At 50.3% G+C, this 22060-nt stretch overlaps 1 protein-coding gene across 7 annotated transcripts in view; it reads left to right on the top strand.

The window, feature by feature from the left end:
- Nucleotides 1-15103, top strand: part of Fubp3 (far upstream element binding protein 3) — a 50267-nt gene extending 35164 nt beyond the window's left edge. For 2 of the 7 annotated variants that reach the window (XM_051167139.1, XM_051167137.1), the window contains exons 9-18: nt 1169-1273; nt 2533-2635; nt 3171-3271; nt 6549-6690; nt 9890-10050; nt 10800-10873; nt 11152-11223; nt 11354-11430; nt 13135-13206; nt 14072-15103. In XM_051167139.1, the coding sequence (XP_051023096.1) occupies nt 1169-1273; nt 2533-2635; nt 3171-3271; nt 6549-6690; nt 9890-10050; nt 10800-10873; nt 11152-11223; nt 11354-11430; nt 13135-13206; nt 14072-14226 (1062 nt within the window). In that variant the 3' untranslated portion in view covers nt 14227-15103. The remainder of the gene's footprint in view (nt 1-1168; nt 1274-2532; nt 2636-3170; nt 3272-6548; nt 6691-9889; nt 10051-10799; nt 10874-11151; nt 11224-11353; nt 11431-13134; nt 13207-14071) is intronic. The other 5 variants (XM_051167140.1, XM_051167138.1, XM_051167142.1 and 2 more) reach the window with 5 other exon arrangements.
- The last annotated feature ends 6957 nt before the right edge of the window (nt 15104-22060 follow it).

Genomic DNA, 22060 nt, shown 5'->3' with positions numbered 1-22060 from the left:
AATCCAGCACTCAGGAGGCAGCAGCAGTGGATCTCTGAGATCCAGGACAGCCAGGGCTACACAGAGAAACCCTGTCTTGAAAAATAAAATAAAAGCAAGGTGCACAGCTTCAGAGAAGCAACACCTGAGGTGGTTCTCTGGCTTCCACATACTAATATTAAACATATGTACACACTTATGTCGTCATCGTCTTTCTCGCCCCATCAGCCAAGTTTTCAAGTGTGAGCCACTGTGTCATACAGTTTACACGGTGCTAGGGGCTGGCCCTGCGGCTTTGTGTGTAGTATAAGCACTCTACAGCACCTGTATGTCCAGCCTCCTGCTCATATTTTATTGACCTTTCTTCGTAAATTTGCAGGGAAATAATCGACTTTTATAGTCTTCAGTTCTTTTTTCCTTTTGTTTGGTTACAGTTTTAAGGCATTGAGCCTAAGGTCCTGGGCAGGGTAAATAAGCACTAAGCCCATTTTGTATTAAAAACAGGTGTGAAAGGATGCACTTACCTTTTGGGAGAGAACAGTGGAATCCACTTCATGCTTTCAGGTCTATGAGGTCATCTTTTGTTGTTGTTTTGTTTTGTTTGGGGCTTTTTCAAGACAGAGTTTCTCTGTGTAGCCTTGGCCATCCTGGCCTCGAACTCACAGCAATCTGCCTGTCTGGGATTAAAGGCATGAGCTACCATACCCAGTTTTATGAGGCCATCTTAGTCAGAATTCAGTGACTGTGGCAGTTGTTCCTCTGGCCTGGGGTATGGCTCAGTCACATACCACATGCCTAGGATTGTACATGGTCCTTGGTTCCACCCCTAGCACTTCAATGTAAAAGCCAAGGTAATAAGAGTTCTGAAGGCAGGAGCTGTGTCTATGGCCTGTCCTGCCTGTTCTCTGGCTTCAAGGGAGCCTTTGCAAGAAACTCGTGGGGCCACTGGAAGAGTTTCCTACCATACGTTAGCTGTGTGGACCAGCTGAAAGTAAAGTGGGTGGACTCTACCAGTTTGAACCTCAGAGTCAGGGTCACATGAAGAACACACCCCTCAGAGCTCCCATCCTTGCCGGCAGCTGAGCACCTTCACAGTCTGGAGTTCCATTGGTTGTGACACTGGCATTTCACCTGCTGCTGTCTTTTCTAAGATTTTTCCCAATGGTACTTTTTGGTTTTGTTTGTACAGCAAGCAAGAGAAATGGTCCTAGAGATCATCCGAGAAAAAGATCAGGCTGACTTCCGGGGTGTGCGTGGCGATTTTGCCTCCCGAGCAGGAGGAGGCAGTATAGAGGTAAGCCAGACTCACAAGTCAGTGGGCAAACAAGGTTGGTTTCTATAACAAGCTCCAAGCCAGCCAGGGCTACTTGTGCTATGACCCTGTCTCAAAAAAAAAAAAAAAGGTATGGCACAAAAATGACTGGTCGCACTTGCCTCAGCTCCTGAACATCAAATTGGGATGTAGTTTTTGTCTTGCCTTCCAAACTCTTAATTAAGAGTACGCATACCGCTCAAGGGTGTGAGGAAGGACCAAGCATGAGAAGCAGCTGCATTACAGGCCAGGTCACTGCTCTGGTTTTCAGTTTGCTTTAGAAGTTAACTTAATGTCCAGGTAGGGGCCAAAATCCAAGTTCTCAGTGGCATGCGTTGTGATAGTTTCAAACCTGGAGTCTTATTGATGAGATGGAATCAGAATCTGTCCTGCAGTTTTCTTTTGAGCCACAACATACAAACATCATGCCTAGGGCTGGAGAGATGGCTCAGTGGTTAAGAGCACTAACTGCTCTTCCAAAGGTCCTGAGTTCAATTCCCAGCAACCACATGGTGGTTCAAAACCATCTATAATGAGATCTGGTGCCCTCTTCTGGCCTGCAGGCAGAATGCTTTATACATAATAAATAAATAAGTCTTTTTTAAAAGTTATTTACTTAAAAACAAACAAACATCAGGCCTAGTGCAATGAGTCAGATTCACAATGGCCCTTGTGGATGAGGAAGAGTCATGTGGAGAGCTCTCTAGAAGCAGTGGTACAGAGTTTCTGTGGTGACCAGTAGGTGCTGAGTCTAGATGCTGCTGCTGGTCATTTGGCCGCATATGACTCTCTTATGCCATGGGGCTCTGCACCTGTGCATTTTTTACCATAGTTTGACAGGTGAGGAACAGAAGACTATAAACGGCCACGGGGATAGCTAGTGTGATATATTTGTATGCATTTCACAGAACTTGGGAAATAAGATGATCATTCTATATATTTTCTCTGTAGGCGTTTTCTTACTTTTGTAACTTTTTTGGGTCAGATTTTATACTTTTTTATATAGTTGTGATCAATATAATCAATCACAGAATTGTTCTAAAAGGGAAAAAAAGTGGCTTTATTATGTTGTTTATTTTTAAATCTTTTAAAAGAAAAGGCCAGGGGGCTCAGCGATTAGGAGCACTGGCCTCATATCCCAGCCCCCACAGCTCATAGCCACCTGTAACTCAAGCTCTAGGGGATCCACCATCTGTGCAGTGCGTATGCAGAAGCTCTGATGGGTCGTCTCTCTTGTCTAGGTGTCCGTACCTAGGTTTGCTGTTGGGATTGTCATAGGAAGAAATGGAGAGATGATTAAAAAGATCCAGAATGATGCTGGTGTGAGGATCCAATTCAGACCAGGTTGGTTTGTGTTAGACCTAAACAGTGTGTGTGGTGGTTTATTTCTCTTTGGCAGTCTCTGTCTCCTCCCCTGTTCATCATGCCCTTCCTTGGTTGAACACTTGATCTTCTTTCTGGCCTATGGTTTCTAGTGTCATTTCCCCCACCCACACACACACACGTACACACATAAAATACGAAGATTTCTGTATCACATTTTCAGTTTGTAATTTTGCTGAGTGAAGATTCCTTTACAAAATACACCTTTTAGATTTTATACAATCAGAGACCATTTAATGGCACAAAGAAGGATAAACACCTTTCATGAAAGGGGCAAAGATGTTACTGTAGTGCTTAGGCTGGCCTTGAGCTCATTGTTGTCCTGCCTCAATCTCCCAAGTGCTGGCTCATCTGGACCTGGCAGTGATTGGGTGTTTCCCTGAAACATGTTAAAAGGCACACTCAGCATCACACTGCTCCGAGGCCTTAGACTCGGAAACGTTCTTTGCTCTTTGACCTTGGACTTTTCTTTACCCTCTCTCATCTGATTCCACAGACGACGGAATTAGTCCAGAAAGAGCAGCACAGGTCATGGGCCCTCCAGAGCGGTGTCAGCATGCAGCACACATCATCAATGAACTCATTCTCACAGCACAGGTGGGTCCAGCACTCTCGGTCTAGGCAGCACCATATTAGAGCCAGAGACTTTTCCATATCTGCCTCTGCCTGCCTGTGCTTTTCCTTGCTGGTTTGTTACTCCTGCCCTTATCACCCAGAATCTAGGTTTTCACTACACATTTATTTCGTGTGTGTGTGTGTGTGTGTGTGTGTGTTTTGCATATGGCATGAGTGTGGCAGACAGTTCTCTGGAGACGCCACCACGTGTGTCCTGAGGATCAAATTCAGTTGTTAGGTTTGGTGGCAGCGCCCTTGCCCGGTGAGCTGTCTCACGTGCCCTGGGTGTTGTTTACAGAGACAGCTGTGTCTAGTCTGTGGCCCACAGGCTATATGCGTGCTAACTATAAGTATAGCCCAACACAAAATTACAACCTTTATGAAATAAAGCTTCTAAGTTTTTGTTTTTATTTTTTTAAGATTTATTTGTTTTATGTGTATAAGAACTCTGTCTGCATGTACACGTGCACACCAGAGGAGGGCATCAGATCCCAGTGTAGATGGTTGTGAGCCACCATGTGGTTGCTGGGAATTGAACTCAGGACCTCTGGAAGAGTAGACAGTGCTCTTAACTGCTGAGCAATCTCTCCAGCCCTACCTTTGAGATTTTGTTTGTTTGTTTGTCTGTTTTTTGTTTGGTTGGTTGGTTGGTTTTTTTCTGTTTTTTGAGGCAGGGTTTCTTTTTGACTGTCCTGGATTCAATTTGTAGACCAAGCTGGCCTTGAATTCATGGAGATCTGCCTGCCTCTGCCTCCCTGAGTACACAGGTGTGCATCACTACCCAGCTCAAGATTTTTTAAAATTTGTTTTTACTTAGCGTTTTGTTTGGGTAATTGTGTTTGCATTATATGTATGTTTACCTGCGTGTATGTGTAGCACATGTGTGCAATACCCATAGAGGCTAGAAGATGATGTTGGATCCCCTGGAACTGCTGTCAGAAGTAACTGATCCACCTGGCATGGGTGCTGAGAACAGAAAATGCAAGTGCTCTTAGCCACTGAGTGTCTGCCTAGTCCTAGTTCCTTGGTTCTGAAGCACGAACTTTGCAGATGGTGGTGTCACAGTGTAAAGGCTGCACGTGCCTGACAGGATAAACGCCAAGCAGAGTGCCCACCCCAGCAGTCAGGCATGTGTGATACAAAACTAACATGGAAGACGGCCCAGCAGGTGGGAGCACTGTCTGCTCTTCCAGAGGACCTGGGTTCAATTCCCAGCGCCCACATGGCAGTTCACAACTGTCTGTAGCTCTAAGAGCTTACACCGTCACACAGACAAACATGTAGGCTAAACACCAATGCACATAAAATAAAAATAAAAAACAATATGCGATAGAATACAGGAAGTGCTGCAGGACCTCTTCGTACACTTGGATTTTGTTGTTGATGCTTGTGGTTGGGGGCGGGAGGAGGGGGCGCATATTGGTACAGGGCCTGGCTCTGTAGCACAGGCTGGCTTTGAACTTATAGTGATCTGCCTGTCTCAGCCTCCTAAGTTTTGGGACTCCAGGGGCTATGCTCCTAGTTCTGTTGGTTCACTTGGTTCCAAGTTTGCCTTTAGAATGTAAGTGTGTTTGTGTGGCCTGATTAGCATCTGCTAACCTGAGGGAGAACATGTAAGCAGTGGTAGAATTGTACATCCTCCAGGTGTGCAACATTGACACCACATCACTGACCATAGACACATCAGAGTCACTGAGCAGCATATTAGAAATTGTCTTGCCTGCTTCTCCATTAACCCATGGCCTCTGACAAGTCCTGTGCTGCCTGCAGGGATTCTGCCTGTCTTGGCAGCACCAGATCAGTCTCAGTGAAGGGTTACTTCTCAGTTGTAAATGTGTGCCTCCTGCTCAATCCCGAGCACCTGGGTGTGGGGCTTGGTGGCTTCTTAGGGTCTGTTGTCATCGTTCATACCTTTTTTGTGTGTCCCTCACATCCAGCATCTTGGGAAGGCTGGCTGCCTATGCCAGAGTCTGACCAGAAACCCTCTGAGGACCCTGTTCACCTGTCAGACTCCATCTAGTTAGCTTAGCACTGTGCTGGCTTAGCTTCTGGGTGAGTGTGCAGTTCTGTGTACTCGGCAGGACTTCTTCACTGTGCCAGAGCTACTTCCCTTGAGAGACTTCGGCCTGGCCCAGCACCAAAGAGGAATGGGGCCTGCTGCCTTTGAGTGGAGGAGAACTCCTCCCACAAGAGTGACACTTCGGTTCCCAGACATACCCAGCCTTGGGCCAGCCTTTCTAGGTTTCTCTGTCTCTCGCTCTTAAAGACAGGCTAGGTTGACTTTCTCACTCATAGTGCTTCTGCCTCAGCCCCCACCCCACCCCCAGCTTTTCTTGGGTATGGACATCAGCTGCTGGGCACAGCCCATCTTTCCTAAGAAATTATTCTTGTGGATCTTTCTATGCCTTCTTGGTGTTAAGACTGCTTTTTTTTAGCTGGGCATAGTCACGCACACCTTTGATCCCAGTACTTGGGAGGTAGAGGCAGGCAGATCGCTGTGAGTTCGAGGCCAACCTGGTCTACAAAGCAAGTCCAGGACAGCCAGGGCTACACAGAGAGACCCTGTCTCAAGGGGGGGGGGGGAGACTGCTTTTTTTTTTTTTTTTTTTAATATTTTTTTTATTGCATTTGTACTTATTCATTGTGTGTGGATGTTGGCATGCCACTGCCTGTGTGTAAAAGTTGAACGACAGCTTTCAGAATTTGGATCTCTCCTACCAGGTGAGTCTCAGGAATCAAACTCAGGACAGCAGTCTTTACTCACTGGGCCATCTCACCAGCCCAAGAGCTTTTTTAAACTCCTGTTATCCTTTCTGCTGGCCTGACAGCAAAATGTTGCAGCTTACAGTGCAGTGACTGGTCTGTCGTCTACTGTGGGTGAGTTGAGTCACACACTGCCCCTCCTGCCGCTTCCAGCCACCTGTGGCTCTGTAGCACCCGTTATCTGCTCCACAGACCCAGCAGTAGTTAGCCTCAACTCAGGTCAGCCCTCATCTTGAAGGCCCTGTGAGGAGAATGCAGCAGATAAGATCCCAGGCTTCAGCGCAGATCTGGCTTCCTGTTTCAGGCATGGGTGTAGCTGCTGTGTGGATGCCCACGTGTGTCTTTCTGTAACAAAATATTGATCTATTTTGATGCAGGCTTCCAAGTCTGAAGTGTTGAGGGTGAGGTGTGTAGTGTTGAGTATATCCTGTCACTTAACTTTCTCACCCCAGGTGGCAGTGGCAAATGTCCTCACTGTCGCCTTTGTTCTTACCAGGAAAGAGATGGCCTTGGAGGCCTTGCGGTAGCTAGAGGAAGAGGCCGAGGCCGAAGTGACTGGAGCGTGGGCACTCCTGGTGGTGTCCAGGAAATCACATACACAGTGCCAGCTGATAAGTGTGGCCTTGTAATAGGCAAAGGTAAGAGGCAGCTCAGCTGCTCAAAGGAGGGGAAGCCAACTCTCAGACCTATGTCCTTGGCACCCTCTGGGGTCCCTGTCTTGGCTTGTCATGATGGAGGCAAAGCACATGTTTGACTGTGGGAAGACAGGAAGTTCTACCTACCCCCTGGATCTGTTCAGGCTGCTGGAGAGGGGTGGGGAGGCGCGGTCTGCGGTCTCGGGCGCTGACCTGTGGACTGCAGTGAGCCTGCTGTGGTGCGCCAGCAGCGCTTGTGCTCAATCATGCCCGCCACAGTGCCCCTAGTACGAGTGCTAGCTCTGCTCCCTGGATTGCGGCCCTGGACAGACTTGAGAGCCTTGGAGCAATGCAGACAGCCTGTGCGGGGGTGTAGAGATCGGTTTGTTAGTTGCTCCTTGACGTTTGGGGGCAGTTTGGAACATGAGGTGCAAAGCCTCCTTTCTGCCTGTATGGTGCCCTCCTTCCTAGAGGAGTGGGCAGAGTGGGCCATGGGCCTCGTCTTGGCTGGCCTCCCTGGGAGCGCTGAGCTGAACTGTGCTGCCAGCAGGACTTCTGTTTGACGTTGGCTTTTGTGCTTTCCTTCATTGTTCATTTGACAGTATAGGGAAAAAATGTCTTTTCCCTGGGCCCTCAAACTTCTTACTACAGGGACTGTGTCCTCGGGAGCAGGAGTGGGTGTTAGCACCACTGACCCCCAGGATTTGTAGACTCCTCTATCCGTGTCTTCTCAGATGATTGGATGGTAGGAACAATGAGGGAGGGCTTTGGTTTTGGTTTGAGACTAGGTCACCCAGGCTGCCTCTCCCTGCTGACCCTCTGTCAGCCTCTGGAGCAGCGTTCTCTCCTTCTTAACACTGCTCCTCATGTGTGCTGACCCCAGCCACAGAATTAATGTAAATATCTGACATGCAGGTAACCTAATATGTGACCGCAAAAAGGAGGCGCGACCCACAGGTTGAAAACCATTGCCGTGGGTCCTGGGATTGCAGTGTGGTGATTGATGGTGCAATTTGGTTTTGTTTTCTGGGACATGTGTCAGAAACCCTGCTAGCTCCTTAGAATGATAGACTCTTCCACGCCCACCCAGCCCATTGTCTGTACCAAGAAATCAAGTTCACCTGACACTTGAAGGCAAGTCATCAGAGGTGGGTGTCCTGACCTTTAAAACCATCTTGGCAGTAATATTTTGGCTTGAGTGTGTCTCAGCAAACCCTGCCAGAAGCACCCCATCTTTGTGTGTCTGGTGTCATTGTCCATTCTCAACAGAACCACCAAGTGGATCCTAGAGGACAGGGGTACCAGAGTGAGATGTTTAGTAACAGTCGGGACCCACCACAAACTAAGGTGATCGTGAAGAGGGTCTTTCATGTGCACTGTTTTCGTTTTCTTGGGGAAAGCATGTGGCTGAAGGAGAGAGAGCCCAGGCAACCAGGCAGAGCTCTCCCAACTCCTGCCCTTGGACAGCCTCCCGGGGCCCCTGCTGGATTTCCATGATAAACACAGCTACATTGACAGATAGTCTGGCCAGCCCTGCTCTTGTCAGCCAGGCCATTTAGCAGCTTTGATTAATTGCTTTACGATTTCACATCCAGCCGGGCTGCTGGTGGGTCACTTCTGCCCCCCATCAGGTGGAAGAATGGAGCAGGCTGCTGAATGAGCCTAAGACAGCCACCATGTGCCGAGCTAGTGACCTCAGTTTGAAGGAAGATGAACTTAAATTAACTCCTTCTGGCCACATGCAGCTTTGCAGTGCATTTATACCCAATTAGCATGCTCCTGAGGTCTCCTGGCCCAGCATCCTGGGCTGATGGCCTGGCTAAGGTGGGGCTGCTGGGGGCTCTGCTGTCTGGAGCCTGCCGGTCCTCAGTCTCAGGCACACTCACTCTTGCCTGCTGGCCAAGGGCCACCTGAGATTAGACAGGTGCAGGTGCCTGTGGACACGGCCTTGCTTCTTTGTTCCTCACTGCATCCCCAGAATCTGATTGGGAGCAAAGCAGTTCACCCTTGATGGAGCAGAGGCTACGAAGGCTATGGCCTCTGACAAAGGGCCCCGGAGCCATGGGCATGCAGAGAACACTTAGCCATTAGCCTCTACTCTGTCTTCAGTGAGCCCCGCTGCCCTGCCTTCAGCTGGCTCACCAGGACACCTCCATTTTTGTTTCTTGGCCCGCTCACAGTTGAAGGCAAAGCTTGTCTGTGCTGTCTTTCCCGTCTGCAGCTGCCTCACTGGCTTGGTAGAATGCGTAGATGAACTCCATCTGCTGGGGCAATAGCGACGGTTGGAGTGTATAAAAGAGAGCTTTGGGATAGGCTGCAGTGTGGTACACGTGGCGTTTCACGCTGGGTTTGATTGGAAAGGTAGACGCAGCCCAGCATTAATACAGTCTTTGCTTTGGGGCACATGGGACTCCCTTCTCCCCTCATACCAGACCTTCAGCATTTTGTCTTCAGTGTTGTAAAACTTGTGCTCCAGGTTTCCCTTGTGCTCTGGCTGTGCTCTGCTCTCACAAAAGTGATGCAGCAGACCTCTAAGTTCTGTGAATTTTCAGAAGAATTGGGTCATTGTTCACTGGCTGGTGGAGTTTTTGTTGCACACATTTCATTAAGAGACTGAGACTTGCGGGTTTTCAGAGAGAACACCATCACCCTCTTCTATCCAGGCCCTGTGCCCCGCCTCCTCCCCCTCTGTACTGCTGCTTCTGTCTGGACCCATCCCCCCACCAAGGCAGAGGGACCTGAGAGGGAACAGGGTGTGATATTGAAGGCCAGAGTGGGCTCCAGGCATTGTTGGGGCTGTGGCCCCACATTTGACCTGTGGAGGGAGGGCAGCTCCTATCCAGGCTGAAGGCCCCCCTTGTGCGTGGTTGGGCATCAGATCTCCAGTCTCACACCAAGAGGGGTCAGCCTTTCCTGGTAGACTTCAAGGCAGAAATGAGTTCAATGGCCAGCAGATCCAAGGACCATGGGTCCAGACCCTTCTGTGGGGTCCCTGTGGCCACAGAGGCTTCAGTCCAGCTTCAGACGGTCGCCTTCACTCCAGATAGCTAATTTTGCCAACAAGAAGCCCGGGATTTTAAAGTCGAGGCCCTTGTGCAGTAAGCAGAAAAAAGTGGCTCTCTTGTGGGTAAGAGTCAGCTTCCCTAAGCATAGACACAGACTCAGTCACCACTGTTCCAGTAACTGCATCTCCTGCCTGCAGGGGGCGAGAACATCAAAAGCATCAACCAGCAATCAGGTGCACACGTGGAGCTTCAGCGGAACCCCCCTCCCAACACCGACCCCAACCTGCGGATATTTACCATCAGGGGTGCTCCTCAGCAGATCGAGGTGGCCAGGCATCTCATAGATGAGAAAGTTGGCGTACGTACACGGGCCTTTCCCCACCTGGCTTATACTAGCTGGATTTGCTTTTGGATGTCCAAGGTACCTGCTTTCCCCCCAAGAACCTTATGCTTCCTGTGCCTTTCCATCCTTGCATCACGTGGGGGCAGCCTCTCCTCCTCTGCCAAAGGGAAAGTCCAAGGCTCAGGAAATGCCAGGCCCAGATGCAATGAAAGAAGCCTCTGGCATGACTGGCCAAGGCTCCAGCAGTCAGACCTCCAGGCATGTCCCTACAGGCATAGATGAGCAGCCGGACAGCAGTCTTCTCCCAGCACTGCCCCCAGGCTCCCTCAGGCGTCACCCTGGCCACCAGCCCTACAGGCAGCTTTCATTGACTCTGGCTTTAGTTTCAGGCACCTCAAAGCAGATAAAGAAAGGGAGTGTTGATGGAGGACAGATGGGCCACTGCTCACCTCAATGGGGACGTAGAATGGCAGAAAGAGCCCTGGGCCAGCCTAAATTGACGGGAGAGTCAAGCAGGTTGGTCCTCCCCCAGGGCGACATGCCAGGGCAATCATGGTGGTGCCAGGACTGGCTGTGTGGTGGTCTTGGTCACTTGAGGGGAGCCACCACTGCAGACCTTGTCTGCTGGGGGAAGGAAGCTAGTATGAGCGCAGAGCTGTCTCCGTCACTTGACTTGCCTCCCATAGTGGGCTTCCCTGGGCGGGCCTGGGCAGAGGGCAAGGTGACAAGGTGACATGGGTGAGAGCTTCTGTGTGCCCATACAGGGTACCAGCCTTGGAGCCCCTGCAGCCTTCGGACAGAGCCCCTTCAGCCAGCCACCAGCTGCGCCACATCAAAAGTGAGTCTTCTGCCTCTGCCCTGGTAGAAGGTTCGCTGCCTGTCCAGCTTCTTCTGTCCTGATCCTCTGAGGTGCTAATCCAGGTCTGGCCAGGGACAGCGTTGTGTGTGTTTTCCTCTCTCCTTTCTATAGGTCACTGACCAGTCAGGGTAAAGCCCCAGAGGTCGATGTGCGTGGGGTCCCAGTCTTACCAAGGGTGCACACTGCCTGGGTAGAGGGGAGTGGGTTGAGAGGGCAGCCCTTCTGGCAGACCAACAGTGCCTCCTCCCTTTCCACAGCACCTTTCCTCCCAGGGGCTTCCCCAACATTGCTGCTAAAGTTAACGGGAACCCCCACAGCACCCCTGTGAGGTAGGTAACTAACTGTCCTTCTGACAGGAGGAGGGTGAGGGAGTCAGACAATGAAGAGGAGGATGGGGGGGGGCAGAGAGGGGGGCTCTGTGGCCTGTGCTGTCACGAAGGATTCTTCTGTCATCCACAGTGGCCCTCCAGCTTTTCTGACCCAAGGCTGGGGCAGCACTTACCAGGCTTGGCAGCAGCCCACACAGCAAGTCCCAAGTAAGTGAGTCACAAGAGGGTGAGAATGTGCATCAAGTGGCCAGCTTAGACTCACAGAGCCAGGAGCTGGGGTGGGGTGGGGTTGCTCTGTCCCACTCCTGGTGTTCTGTAGCATGTTCCTCCCCAGAGATGGGGGCCCAGCAGGCCCAGCATGTGGGAACGCACAGAAGAGGATGAGTCTATTTTCCCTGGCTCACATGACCTCCTGGTGGGGACAGAGCTGGGAATGACAGTGGCTTTGCTTTGACCAGAGTCTGGCCTGTCTCCTGTTTCTGAGAGGCCTAAGCTCCAGCCTAGAGCTTCCCTGCACTCTGCTCTCTCTCCAAGGCAGCCTCCTGCCTGCTGAGGACCCCTCTCACCTAGTCTTCTTGGGTCGACAGTGCTGTACACGAGGGCTACGCTGCTGAGAGGAGGGCTTGTATAGCCTGCAGCAGCTTTCCATCTCTACTCTGGAGCAACCAGCTACGCTCTGCTTTGCTTTGCATTTCTCAGACAACTGAAGGATTTACAAGCCCTGAAAGCTCAGCTGTTTTGTTCCCTCCCTCAAACCCAATGGCACAAGTGTCGGACTCTGACAGGTGGTTCCCAGGGAACAAGTGCCCTGTGTCCACCCTGTCGCACAGACCAGCCTTGCTCTGCTGAGCTGCTGGCACTGGGTCCCTGACTCTCACCTTCCTCGCACTCTGCTGTCGCCTTGTCTCACGGAAGTGCTGTTCTCCAAGTGCTGGGCGGTTGGATACTGTTCTGATCTATATAGTCCCCAAGGCAAGAGGATGGCAGGATCGTGATTCTTATCACCCCAGTGTTCCCAGACTAAGCCCTGAGAGGAAGGCTACTGCTCCCCATGTCTCCAAGAGGAGCAAGCACTTAGGGTCAGGGTCCAGTAGAACCTGAAGCCCAGTGAGTTGGCCTTGGTGTGGGTGGTAACCAGGCCAGCTGCTTCCACCTGTGTCCATAGAGTTCCTGGCTGCACAGACAGGGTGGGAAGGAGTCCTGTGCCTTACCCTACATTGCAGGGTTGAGAACAGAAGCTGTTTCTCCCCGCAGTTCCGCAACTGCCCCCTCCCCTGCCATTGGTCTTCAGTTAATTAGCATGGCAAAATTAAAAGCCACTGTGCTGAGCTGTGTTGAGTGGCACGTTCTTCACATCCCTGTGCCTGTCTTAGATTGGTTCTGATAAGAGATGAGGGGTTTGGTGAGCTAGCCCTCATCCCTGCCTCATTGCCTCATCCTCTGCCTATCTGCCCCTGAGCCTAGTGCTGCCTTGATGCTCACTCAATGTCTCCTCGCTCCTGTCTCCTCTGACAACAGTGGAGAAGGACGCACATAGGGCTCTGTGCTGTCCCCATGGGGGGAAAAAAGCCAGGCCATGCAAGACCCCAGCTGGGTGGCTTTTGCTTCTGCCACTGGCATGTGCACCATCACCACACATGTGTGTCTCTGGCTTCATGTTGTACACAGGGAATTCCCACCCTCTCGCCTTTCTTGTCCTGAGGGGCCTCATAAGGCATCAGCACCATTTGAACTTCGTCCATCGGGAACTAGGTCCAGAAAGTGTAAGGCGTCCTTGGCTTCCAGCCCCTCCTCCTAAAGCCCCTGGGTGCAGCTTTGCTCAGTGATGACTGTGCCTTCCAGGCCGGGGCCAAAGTAACCCAAGGTGGGAGTCCATGAACAAGGCCTGACTGCTCTCTGTTCTCTGCACAGGCCAGCAGAGCCAGCCACAGAGCAGCCAGCCTGACTACAGCAAGGCCTGGGAGGACTATTACAAAAAGCAGAGTGAGTGCAGCCACCATGTGGGCTTTGTTGTCCAATGTCACCTGGTTTATACGCTCTCTGGGACTGCGTCTAGGTGCCAGCCTTGTCTCTCCCTCACGCCCTATCAGAGGAAAACAGATATGGCCAGTGCCTCCTGGATGTGTTGTTCTCACAGTCTTCTGGGGGCCATGTCAGTGCAGCCAAGAGGTCACAGTACAGAGAGTGGAGCTGCCACGTCGCTGGGTACTGGCAGCTTGTCTTTCCTGTGGAACTCATTCTTCTTACGATACCAGCAGCCACTTCTGGCTTGAGGGATGCCAACACAGAAATGCCTCCAGAGCGATGTCAGTTCCAGGTCTAGTGTAGGGCTCCCCTGGCAACATCTTGCACCTAGAGCCATCACTTGCCAGTTGGAAGGCCCAGGTTAAAGCTGTTTGGCCTTGGAAGCAGAAACATCTCTGGGCCACGAGCTGCTCTGGTGACAGGCAGGTCAGGTGATCTCATCACTGGGGGGAGCTTGGGAGAGTTCAGGGGCCTGCCCCCATGCCTTCTTAGCTTGCATTCCAAGTACTTAGGGCCTTTTTAACACCAACCGCACTCCCAACAGAATGCCACACTGCTCTGTCTTCCCCTCTGGCTATGTTTATTCTATGGCACCCAGACTTGCTGGACAAGCAGTCAGGGCTGTGCAGTCCTGTACAAGTGTGGCTACTAGGTGGGCTCAGGCAGGGGCTGGCAGCAACAACAACAGAAGCACTTGATGTGGCAGCAGCTCTGCAGCACCAAGTGATAGCAGCTGAGAGGGAAACAGATGCCCCAAGACCTGAGCGAAGGGGCCTCCCATGCCCTCTGTATCCCTAACTCATGTCTGTTCTTTGCATTCCAGGTCACACCCCCAGTGCTGCCCCACAGGCCAGCTCCCCACCGGACTACACGATGGCCTGGGCTGAGTACTACAGGCAGCAGGCCGCCTTCTACGGGCAGACTTTAGGGCAGGCTCAGGCCCACAGCCAGGTCTGTAGCCAGTCCCCAGCACCGTGATGCCACCCAGCCTCTGTGCTTGCCTAGTCCCAGGGTGAGCACACTGGCCTGTGGGGCCTCCTGTCTCCCTCCAGTCCAGGCCCTTGAGCTTGATCAGATGCTGCTCTCTGTAGCTCTGGGCCTAGTAACCCTAACTATAACTAAGTCCCCAACTTCTCCCTGGGTCTGCAGTGACGAGAGCCTCTCCAGTAGTTGTTCTTAGGAAGTGGCCAGGCTGGGCCTCTGACTGCACAGCATCCTCGGGGACCAAGGAGGTGGAGGGCCAGCTTGGCTTCTTTGTGTGTAGAAACTTGGAGGGTTCTATCCAGTCCTCGGCCAAGCATGATCTCTCCTTTGATGGGAGGGAGAGCCAAGTGCTCCCATAGGGCACCTTTCTGGGAAGCTGGTGACCCAGGAGAAGCCCTCCCCTTGTCCCTCCTTGGTGCCCTGACCCTAGAGCCTGAGGTGCTCAGACTCCAGCATGGTGTAAGGCGCTGGACACGGGGCTGACCCTCTCCCTCCCCCCACAGGAGCAGTAGATGGGCATCTGCAGCGGCTCTTCCCCGAAATCAGTGTGAGAGAAACCTGTTTGTTACAGAGATTTTTAGATTTGCAAACCTTTCGATGAAGAACCTTTGTTTTGTTCTGTGAAACACTATATTTAGATTAACAGAATTTTTCTAAAAATCGGGACGGTTAGTTACTAAACATTGCTGGTAATTTCTGTGTTGTGATTTCTTTGTGACTTCAAGTGTGTGAGCTCTGGGGCTCTTTTGGAGCAAAGCCTGCAAGCTCAGGTGCCCGAACTCTCCTCAGAGCCTGACATTTCATCAACGGATGGCTTTGTTTTGTTTTTGTGTCTTTTTATTTACAGGGTTTTTTTTTTTTTTTCTTTTTTCTTTTTGTTTTTGTTTTTGTTTGGGGGGGTTGGTTTGCTTTTTTGTTCTTTTGGGGTTCTTTTTGTTTTTTGGGGGGGTTGTTTTGTTTTGTTTTCTGTTGCAACAGAAAAATGGCTTGGAAGTCTTAGGTGGTAATGTAACAAATTCTTTTTTAAAAATTTAAGCAGTATTTAAGTATTCATAAATGTAAATTCATTAAGTGTTTCACCTCTAATTTCTTGTATCTTGGCTGTCTGGTTTTATTGCATTTTTTTTTTTTTTAAAGCTGAACTATTATGTATTGTAATTAATGATGTGAAATCTGAACTGAGACGGGTCCTTGTATTGCGGGAGGGGTGTTTGTGGGTTGTGTCATTTCTATCATTCTGAGGGTAATGCGAAGACGAGGTCCACCTTCGTGTCTCCATTACCCAGTGCAGTTATGTGTCTAAGACCTCCAAGCTGGTTCTAAAAACAAAAAAGCCTTTCTCTATTCTCAGAAATATAAATACTGTTATTTTTAATATTAAAAAGAAATTCAATATAACTTTTAACAAACACTGTGGACATTAAACCATATAAAAATGTAGTAACTATTTTTTAATTCCAAGGTGTTTTGCTTTTTTCTTTAAATATTTTCTTAATATTTGTCAAATTAACTAGATAAATAAATAAATCTAGTATTAACCACAGTATGAGTTAAATAATTGATTTAATAAAAGGGATATGATTTCCAGTGTTTACCATAGTGTGTCTTGTACAGATAACAAGTATTTTTTAAAGAAAAGCGGAAGTGAAGCTATTTTTTCTTGCATTTTGAATTGACCTGAGGAACATTCCGTTTGGAGCGCACTCTAGTTACAGTCTGCGGTTCTCTCGTTTTCCTTACAGTGCTTGAAGTGTCTAACTATTAAAGAGGCAGTTGGAAATGTTATGCATGGTTTTTTTAAAGGTGTTCTTTTTATTTGACTGACAATTCATTTTACACTCTATATAATAAAATTTCCACAAGATATCTTGTGGGCAAAGTGTTCTTAGTCTGTTTTGTTTGCTGGCCTCTGACTTCCAGTCCTCTTCCGCTGATGGACCGTTACTTGCATCAGCCCAACTTGTTGATGCACAGCTTCCAGTGACTTCTGGAGCAAGGCTGCTTTCACGTGGTAGCCTTACACTTGACCCTTTGACTCAAAGGTCACAGTAAGGATCAGTCATCTGGGAGGGGTGTGTGTCCAGGGAAGAGAGTGGAGTCAGCACCCCATCCTGAGCTGAGACCCTCCCCAGCCCCACACCTTAAGTGGCATGCTCTCACCTCAAAACACACAGTCCCTGCCCTCAGTGTGTTCTTGGGCTGTTTCGCTGCCTGCTGCATCCTCTGGGCCCGCTCACCTATGGCTCCCGTGGGTGGTGGGTGTTCTCTGCAGTCTCGGGCTCAGGTGGGACTCAGACAGCAGCAGATGCATCCCTTTTGTTCAAGAAAACAAAGAATGCCCCCACGTACCCCAGCCCTAGTGCAGGCCTGCACAGGGCCTGATGGGTTAAGGCAGCTTTGCTGGCGGTTTCCTCTTTCCTTTTAGAAGCAACTGGTTTGGAATTGAGTTTCTTGCCCGGGCATCTGCATAGCTCGACCTTCACCTTGTATCTTTATATTATGGAATTGTCCTAATGTAGACACACCAGTTCTTGCTCAGAATCTCTGTGTGTGTGTGTGTGTGTGTGTGTGTGTGTGTGTGTGTGTGTGTGTGTGTGTGTGTGTACATAGACACCAGGTCCATTAAGGGGGGGGGCAGAAAGTAGACAACAGGCCCATTAATCCTTGCTCAGAACCCTCTTTATGGTGTGTGCATGTGTGTGTGAGCCTTCCACCACACACTCAGGAGTGAGAGACGCATCTGTGGATCCTTTACCCCCAAAAGGGGGTGGAGAGTGTCCCATCTGGGCCACAGTGAGGCCTGTTGAGAGCCGGAAGACAAAAAGGAGATGTGGCATCTTTAACTACACCTCTAGAGAATCGAGTTTGACATTGAGAAATTGAATAGTGAAAGCCACTCGGGGAGGGGGAGGGCCAGCCAAGAGGGCATCAGCGCTGATGACGGTAATGGGAGTTGGAGAGAGGGCATTACAGGGAGGACTTCCTTCTAATTCATCTTCCAAGCTCAGTGCCAAAACAGCATTTGGCATGGTTCACAGGGAGCAATTGTGTGATAATGAACCCTAAGGTGTCCCTTAATTGAAGACTGAGCATTGCGGTTTGTGCCAGGAGTCGTAAATGGCGCGGGCTTGCGGGAGGATGCATTTTCTTAAATGTATCGGTAAGTACAGATTAGTGCTTGTCCCCAGTGAAATGCCGTACGATAAATTATGGAAATCTCTCTCCCTCTGATGCAATCTTGTGTTGGGGGGGTGGGGTGTGCACAGCAGCAGGCCGCAGGGGGGAAAGTTTGCAAGCATATGAAATTTGGCCTCATTAACATGGCGCCCGCCCTCGGAAGATGGTTTCCATCAGCAGTCTGCTGTCCTGGAAGGAATAAAGTGCTTAAAATGTACCAAGTTCAGCGGTTGTGTTCCATTAAGAAAGCTGCATGGTCATCATGGAGGGCGGTCTGTGTTTGGTGAGATAGGGGTGGGCGGTGCCTGGTCTGTCTTCAGAAGGCACACACACACACACCCCTTGTGTGCCCACACTGGTTCAGTTTGCAGTTAGGATTCAGCAGGACCCTTGCTGAACTGACCCGCCCCACCCAGCTTGGAACTGGACTGAGGAGTTCATCCTCTATCCCTGCCCCTGGCCTCTCAAGTAGGAGGTAGTCTTACCCACTGCATGGTGACTGTCCACAGGGGTACAGATGGTATGCTACAGTGCCCAGTCCAAGGAGCGCTGGACACCCAGGAGCCCCAGCTCCAGCTGGCAACGGCACTGCTGTCTCCCAGGCCTACTTCCAGCCCTCGAGGGCCCAGCTGGGGTTTAGGATGGACTAATGCAACTTGTTCCTGAAGGATTCGGATTAATGGCCAGAAAGTGGCCTGGCAATCCCACAGGGGGGCTGCCGAGCCAGGGTGCTTGCAAGGGGAAGTGCGGTTATCTTGGGCTTTGTCTTGAGCCTTTCTCCCAATTTGTATAAAGGGGTGCTCACCCTTCCCACACCGGACCCAAAGCTGGAGGTACAGACTCACCTCTTGACACAGGCTAGGGGAAGCACGTGCTGTGTGGTCTGTTCTCGTGGTAGCTGCCAGCCTCTGCTAAGGAGGGAGCGGGAGCTGAGCAATAGCCATGGGCCAGCCCCACTCACCTCTCTAAGATGTAGTTAAAACCCCAAGCCAATACCTTTGCACTCATTCATGGACCAAATTTAGTGCTCTGTACCATTCACTGAGCTCAGCCACAGTATCGTGAGATTTTTTTTTCCCCCCCAAGACACGGTTTCTCTGTGTGGCCTTGGCTGTCCTGGACCAGGTTGGCCTCGAGCTCACAGTGATCCACCTGCCTCTACCTCCCGAGTGCTGGGATTGATGCCCAGCTCTCATGTGTCTCTGTGTCTGTGTCTGTGTCTGTCTGTCTGTCTGTCTCTTCTCCCCCCCCCCCTCCTGTGTTTTGAGAAACTCAGTCTACATCAGGCTGGCCTTGAATTCATATCCACCTGCCTCTGCCTCCTGATTGGAGTGCCGGAACTAAAGGTGTATACCACCTGGCACCACCCGCTTGTGTGGCCTTTAGACAAGTGTCTGAGCCTCACTTGGCCACATCCTTCATGTGTTTGTGCTTTTTGTTGGTGATTTTCCCGTTAAACCCCAAGCATGTATGGTAAGCCAGCACGGGACGCTGGAGTAGGCCTTTAGGCAGCAGGTCCAGGCGCTGGACTGCATGCAGGCCTCTGCTAGTGCTGTGGCCATTGGGTGGATCAAAGTGGATCCACACCTACTGGGGTGGAAGCACAAGACTGGTTCTTCCGGACAGCAGGTGCAATGTGGCCAGCCATCTCATGCCTCTGCCTTAACAGAGACCCTGCCGTGGAGGACTTTACTTTCAGACTGTGAACCAAAATAAGCCGTTTCTTCCCCGAATCGCTCTTGTCAGGTATCCTGTCACAGCAAGGAGAAAAGTGACACACTCCCAGCATCGGTGTGACTGACCACCAGTCCCTTCTCACAGCAGGTGCCAGTGACCACCCCAGGAATAACTAGCGATTTCTGACCACTATGGTGGCTTCCTGCAAGAGCAGCAGGCGCAAACGTACAGCTACTCCCCCAAGTCCCAGCAGCCAGCCACTGGGAGAGACCTGCCAGGGCAGGAGGGAACTCTGCACGCAGCCAGGTCCACCCCATAGTAATGTGGGTGACAAATGGCTGCCTCATTCTGATCCACAGTGAGTTTTTGGGAAATCTCACCTGTTGCTCAGCACATCTCTGAGGTTCTGCGACTCTGCTTGTGCCACACGCACCTAGCTAACCTCACTTATCAGGCAGACAGGTGCTATGGACCTAAGAAAGAGCACCAACTTGCCGGGCAGTGGTGGTGCCCACCTTTAATCCCAGCACTCAGGAGGCAGAGGCAGGCGGATCGCTGTGAGTTCGAGGCCAGCCTGGTCTACAAAGTGAGTCCAGGACAGCCAAGGCTACACAGAGAGACCCTGTCTCAGAAAAAAAAAAAAAAGAAAGGGCACCAAGCCACCAGTTGACAACAGGAAGGGATTGTGACTGTGTGCTCAGGACAGCTGGCCATCTGTCCAAATGTTTTTGGCGGGGCTGGTTGTGGTTTTGGGATTGGGTCTTTTGTTTTGTCTTATTTTTGTTTGTTTTGAGACAGGGTCTCATGTAGCTCAGGCTGGCTGAGGATGACCTTGAACTCTAAATCATCCTCTGGCCTCTGCTTCCCCCGTGTTAGGACCACTGGCATATGCCACCACTCTCAGCCTTAGATGGATATCGAAGATTCCTCCCTTGACTGCCTCCTCTTCAGTCAAGAAGAGGGGGCTGGCTCTTGTCCCCACTTCATTTTTTTTTTTCAGGTTTTTTTTTTTTTTCAGTTTTGTTTTTTCAGGTTTTTTTTTGTTTTTTTTGTTTTTGTTTTGTTTTTTTGTTTTTCCCTGTGATGGGAGAAAGTCAACCCTGTTCATTTCTGTTCCCTTCCTGGGATCTGGGTCCCACTCATGAGCTTCGCTCTCCGTAGCCTCAGTGAGGGTTCTGTGGATGAAAAGGAGTTTGGTTTAGTTGCCAGGCTGCGTGTGCTGTGTGTATGTGGGGCAGAGGTGTAAACAGGACAGGCACACACATTTGTGTGTGTGTGTATATGTATGTATGTATGTGAGCCACAGACACCTCGAGTGTCTTCTTCAGGTGATCGCCACATTCTTTTTTTGTTTTTCTTCTTTAAGACAGGGCCGCAGGCGTGGTGGCGCAGGCTTTTAATCCCAGCACTCGCACTCGGGAGGCAGAGGCAGGCAGACCAACCGCTGTGAGTTCGAGGCCAACCTGGTCTACAAAGCAAGTCCAGGACAGCCAGGGCTACAACAGAGAAACCCTGTCTCGAAAAACCAAAAAAAAAAAGAAAGAAAGAGAGAAAGAAAAAAAGCCAGACAGCTCTGGGAGTTTGTAATGTAAGGGCCAGGCAGGCAGAAATAAGAGGGTTCCTAGAGGTTGTTGGTCAGTCGTAGACAGTGAACTCCAGTTTTAGCAAGTGAACCTGTCCTTTTGGGTTGTCTTGTTTTACTTTGCTTGTTTGTTTGCTTGTTTGTTTTTCCAGACAGGGTTTCTCTGTAGACCTTGCTGGCCTCAAATTCAAAGATCTGCCTGTTTCTGCCTCGTGAGTGCTGGCACTAAAGGTATGCACCACCGCCGCCCACATTTTTTATTTTTAATAATGTGTCTGTGCTTGTATGCGCTTGTGAGTCTGGATGCGATTAAGTACCTCTGGAGACCACATGAGAGGTCAGACTCCCTGCAGCTGGAGTTTCAGACAGCTGCGAGTCACCTGACATGGGTGCTGGGAACCAGCTTCAGGGCCTCTGGAAGAGCAGCAGATAACTCTTAACCACAGAGCCATCTCTCCAGCAACCCCCCCCCCTTAAAAAAAAGATTTATTTATTTTGATATATACAGTTATCTGCCTGCATGTACACCTGCACACCAGAAGAGGGCATCAGATCACATTATGGTTGGGAGCCACCGCATGGTTGTTGGGAATTGGACTCAGAACCTCTGGAAAACCAGTCAGTGCCCTTAACCTCTGAGCCATCTCTCCAAGCCCCCAGCACCCCCTTTTAAATAAAATATTTTGTTTAATATCCGTACATGAATATAATTTATTTTGATCCCACTGACCCCGTTTCTTTCCTCTACAATTCAACCTCCATGTCCCTGTCTTGGTTGGGGTTCTATAACTGTGAAGCGACACCGTGAACACGGCAGCTCTTGCAAGGAAAACACTTCACTGGGGCTGGCTTACAGTGCAGAGGTTTAGTCCGTTACCGTCATGGTGAGAAGCGTGGCTGGGTGCAGGCAGATACGGTGCAGGAGAAGGAGCGGAGAGTTCTACACCTAGATGGGCAGGCAGCAGGAAGAGAGAATGACACTGGGCCGGGCTTGAGCATTTGAAACCCCAAAGCCCACCCCCAGTGACACACTTCCTCCAACAAGGCCACACCTCTGATAGTCCCACCCCCTAAAGACCAAACATTCAGATATTTTAGCCTACAGGACTCATTCATTTTTTGTTTGTTTGTTTGTTTTGCTTTGTTGTTGTTGGGTTTTGTTTGTTTTGTTTTTTGCTGTTTTGTTTTGTTTTGTTTTTGAGACAGAGTCTCTCTATGCAGCCCTGATGTCCTGGATCTTCTTCTGTAGACCAGGCGGGCCTTGATACGCCTGCCTCTGCCTCTGAGCTCTGGGATTCTGTTCACCATCAGCACCTGGCTGTAGGAGGCTGTCCATTTTCAAACCTCCCCACCCCCTACTGTTCTCTAAATCCACGTGCTTTTGCACCCCTC

The sequence above is a fragment of the Acomys russatus genome, chromosome 24, assembly GCF_903995435.1.
Source record: "Acomys russatus chromosome 24, mAcoRus1.1, whole genome shotgun sequence".
Lineage (NCBI taxonomy): Eukaryota > Metazoa > Chordata > Mammalia > Rodentia > Muridae > Acomys > Acomys russatus.
This window is presented reverse-complemented; position numbering and strand designations above follow the sequence as displayed.